General features: G+C 38.5%; 1 protein-coding gene across 1 annotated transcript in view; it reads left to right on the forward strand.

Moving 5' to 3' along the window:
• The window catches only part of MRPL47 (mitochondrial ribosomal protein L47), a gene marked incomplete at its 5' end in the record, with an annotated part of 8,577 nt that extends 5,464 nt beyond the window's left edge, over positions 1 to 3,113 (forward strand). Inside the window, 6 exons of the mRNA XM_010716918.3 lie at positions 152 to 297; positions 626 to 686; positions 991 to 1,087; positions 1,803 to 1,933; positions 2,249 to 2,344; positions 2,728 to 3,113. Of these exons, the coding sequence (XP_010715220.1) occupies positions 152 to 297; positions 626 to 686; positions 991 to 1,087; positions 1,803 to 1,933; positions 2,249 to 2,344; positions 2,728 to 2,845 (649 nt within the window). The remainder of the gene's footprint in view (positions 1 to 151; positions 298 to 625; positions 687 to 990; positions 1,088 to 1,802; positions 1,934 to 2,248; positions 2,345 to 2,727) is intronic.
• Positions 3,114 to 4,559: the final 1,446 nt, after the last annotated feature.

Here is a 4,559-nt window from a genome sequence, read left to right on the forward strand (position 1 = left end):
CCGGGTACGTACAGGGCGGGGGCTGCTGATAGGGCCGGGCTGGAGGCGCGGGTTGCGGCGGGAGTCCCGGGGAGAAAGAAGGATTTCGGCTGTACGAGCGGAATGCTATTTTTTGCTATGAAATGTCGCTTTTCCTTTAATTGCTGTGCAGCTTCACGCTGAAGCGGTGCCACGAGAGCCTGGCGCAGGCCGAGCCCTTCTGCCACGCAAGATTTCTGCACACTACGCTGCCTCGGAAGGGCCTGGAGGAGTTCTTCGATGACCCAAAAAACTGGGGAGAGAAAACAGTGAAGTCTGGTGAGTTCCGTTCAGCGCTTCCGATCCAACGCTCCGAGGCGTTGGTGTACGACAGGATTTGTGTCCAAATACACGGCACTGTAAGAATTTCTCACAGAGCTTTCCTGGTTCCTGGCCTTGAGCAAACACGAAGGCACAGTGCATTTTCAGTGTATTTACATCACCAAAACAGAGCTGAATACCCTCCAGGGTGGCTTCCGAGATATGGCTCTGTTTCAGCAAGACAATACTTGTTCTGTAGTCAGCTGAGGCTGCAAAGAGCCGCTTATCTTTTCAGAGTATGAAAATTTGATTATTCTAAATCTGTTTTTTTACTTTTATTTTTCAGGGGATGCATGGAATATAAAGCAGCTAAGGGCCAAGAGCAGTCAAGACTTGCACAAACTTTGGTAAGTTTTATCAAAGTAGCTTATCTTCTTTAAAAGCAGCTCTTTTATGATGTACTGTTAACACTTCCCATCCACCCACACCTTTTCTCCAAGTGAACCCATCTCCCTCAGCCTCACCCTGTAGATTGGATGCATCAACTATTTGCTGACTGGCTCCAGTTGGTCAGTGTCTTTATTTTTTTACTATAAATTCTACAGGATATGGGGATGTAGGCTGGATAACTGCTCTGTCCAGCAGGCCAGTGAGTAACTGCTGCTCTAGCCAAAAGTTATTTTAAAGCATTTTCTGTATTTTCTGATCTAGGTATGTCCTACTAAAGGAAAAGAACATGCTTTTAACTTTAGAACAAGAATCAAAACGACAGCAGAAGCCCATGCCAAGTCCAGAACGATTAGAAAAGGTAACTGTTGTCATATTAGCTGAAAATGTAACTTTAAGCAAAATTGATGCATGGAAGGTGAAGTGCTTTTAGGCTTGTTAAAGACCATTTTTAAAATTTTTTTTTGTTAGCACGAATACAAATGCTTTGCTCAAGCAACACAGGGGAAGGCCTCTTCACTTGTCATAATAAGCATTTTTCTGTCTTCACTCACTGAAGCTGCACTAGAGGATTTCTAGAAAATCCTTAATAAAATGTTCTTTACAGCTCTCTACCAGTCAGCAGACACTGAAGCTGTACGCAGACAACAAATAAAAGCTATATTAGCAAGAGGCTATTACAAGCCATCTGATAGAAACGCATACAGCAGCTATTTGCTTCTTCTGCTTCCTTCCTTTCCCTGCTTCCGAGCTCTCTACTTTCATCATCACTATCAGAACAGTCAGCTACTCTTTCATTTCATGCTTTTTTTTTCCTCCCTCTATCTGTTCTATTTGTAACTTAGCTTTGTAAAGCACCCATTCTCTAGTATGCTAGCACATAAACCCAATTAAGCTGTTTCACTTAGCCACAATTGTGAAAATACAACAGTTATCTAGTTGAGTTCCTAGTTGATTTTACCTATGCTTTCCTTTGGATTTTGTCAGATATCCATTTGAGATTTTTAAGTTGTAAGTTAAGTTGTAAGCAATATATTTTGTTGTTCCATCATCCTAAAACCAGGTCTTATTTCCAGGTACAGAAGTCTATGAAAAATATTGACTTGGTTGTCAGAGAAAGAGAAATTGCTCTGAGACTTCTACAAACTGGCCATGAAAAGCCAGTACCTGGAGAGTGGAGAAATGACTTCTTGGGACGCACCTACTGGTACGGAAAAGATAACTTCTCTTTTGTACATTTGAAGTTCTCCCATGGTATCTCTCTTGGTCAAGAGAAGATCTGTATATTACATAAATGCAACTAGTAAACATGCTTCTAAGATGATGCTTTGTTTACTTTCATACTTCTGTATGAAAAGTAAGGCTGTAACATGCTAAATGATTCTGTGGCTAAACTCAATCATTAATTACAAGTTCTGGGCTGTACTGATCAGACCATGCTTTCACCCAAGAATTTTCTATCAGTGTCTTGGAATTCTACCAGGCTATGCATTCTATAATCACTTTCGTGTGTCTTTAACAGGTATTCATACAAGGAATGGCCAATACCATGGTATCTGAACAAAAAATACAAAAAAAGGAAATTTTATTATTTACCTCATGTGAACCGCTTCATCAGGTAAAAAATCTTTTTTAATTGAAAATACTTTTCTGTTATGTACCTCCTTCCACTTTACAAGGAATTTTTTCTTTTAAACAGATAGTAGACTGAAAACAAGGCTTTTGTCAATTGCAGTTTTTTATCTTAGTTAAGAGATTTAACTGCTTATGAAGTTGTAAGTCATTTCATATGCAAAATACACGAGGTGCCCCCTAAGACTGTAACTGCTGTAGAATTCAAGAGCAGAAGGTAGTAAGGAGTCTGCTTTGCAGGCATTTCTGCTTATCAAAAGCAAATTAAACTAATACTGAAGTCATAGTCAATGGGAGCCGCTATTTGATAAGTGAGTTTATTAGGGACATTGGACAGTCTCTGTTTCTAACCACAATACTTTATTTCAGGCTTAGACTTGAAAAATACTTACGTCTAAGGAACAGAAGGCAAAACTTAGAGAAGAAGAAGCAGAAACTCTTAGAAAAAAAGTTTCCTCACCTTGCTGTAAAATCTCAGAGCCAGTAATATCCTGAAGAGTGCTGCAAGCAATTGTCTGAGTATGTTTGTGACCGGAACATGGAAGCAAGTTCTAAAACTAGTGAACAACTTGACTGAGCATTCCTTCATGGCCTCCATCTTTATTTTATCTCACACTTAACCTAAATTTAATTTGTGATTTGAAATTAAAAAGCTACTTCGGTATGTAATTCAAAAATTGATTGTAACACTTGTTTGTAGAAACATTTGCAAAGTTATACCTTAACCAACTACTATAAAAGTGAATCATACCTTACTAACAGTAAAAAGCAGCCAGATGAAAGTATGAAGTGTAGGGGGTATTTAGCTGCTTTAGTTTAACGAATCTGTACTGAAAACAGAGTTTTATGAGAGCATCTGAAGCTCACATCCCATACCTTGTTCCCTGATCTTCTGTGGCACTGGTATCATCACCTGTTATGTGTATATTCTGCACAAACACACAGGGAAAATACATTGTTATTAACTGAGCTCTTCCAATGAGCTGCAAGGAACTTTTTCCCTACTGTGAATCTGACTCATTAACAAACTATTTAATATCAGCTCTTAAGAAATGCATCTTCACACCTACATTTCTAGATTTTGAATCTAGACCACTTCAAACACAAGTGCGCTGTTTTTTGCGGTAAGCCAAGTGTAGGAAGACTGGTAGTAGTCTTCTCTGCAATTGAAGTAGAAGGGTAAGGAATCCTTATCAATATTGCTCTCACTTGGTGGTAAACACTACTTCATGGCAGCTTTTAACCTTCAAATGAGATGGTGTAAAAATTTAGAATAAAACAACCTTCTCAATAATTTACTATGCAGTATCATCTGATAAAACTGTAGATACTCCAAGGGAACAGAAAATGAAGCAGATAGATCTATCCCCACCACTGTGACCTTCAGTTAATTCTCTACATCACACAAAATACCGACTTCATAGTCAGAAACTCTTTAAAATGGTGATAAAGCCCCAGAAAATATTTTGCTCCTCATACAGCGTTAGGCCATTCACAGATATTGCCATTGTACTGCAGTTTTATAAAGATACAAAGTAGATAATCACTAAAGCTTAAGTGCATGCCACAGAAGAAAAACTTGAAATTTATATTCAATTCATGGAGAAACAAGTTCAAGAGAACTTTCTCTTCTCATTTCAAGCTACAAACTGTCAGATCAATTTCAGTATTTCAGTGATGCTACAGTAACTTCTAAAACAGTTCTGACCTGCTAAGATACAAGTCCAGCTGACATTTCACATTCTACTTGAATGCAAACTTAATCATGTCTTTTCCTTCCAGCCTGACAACAGCAGGCAATTTGTCATGCAGTGTAGCTGACTTAAGTTTGCCTCATTTGCTGACAAAAGTACAGTTTGTCAAAAGCTTCAGAAACGTGAAGCAAGCAACTTTGTTCAAGAATCAAATGATGTTTATTATGATATGACAAAAACAGGCTGTTTTGATAAATTACTTTATTGCTTGGAGGTAACATGAAACTTTTCATCTAGAGGTCCCATCCCTACTTACCCTTGAGGTTCTCTAGGATATGAAAATGTAGCAGTTTTGTTCACATATCAGTTAAATGCTATTTGGTTTTTCACAGCCTTTAAAATAAAGAGCAGAACTCCACTGTGCCACAACACAGAACATCACACAGCTATGAAATAGAGCAAGCTAAACAGCAACACAGAGCTGCAGCTTGATAACAGTTTCTGCTG

This window comes from Meleagris gallopavo, chromosome 11 (genome assembly GCF_000146605.3).
Source record: "Meleagris gallopavo isolate NT-WF06-2002-E0010 breed Aviagen turkey brand Nicholas breeding stock chromosome 11, Turkey_5.1, whole genome shotgun sequence".
In the NCBI taxonomy this organism is placed as follows: domain Eukaryota; kingdom Metazoa; phylum Chordata; class Aves; order Galliformes; family Phasianidae; genus Meleagris; species Meleagris gallopavo.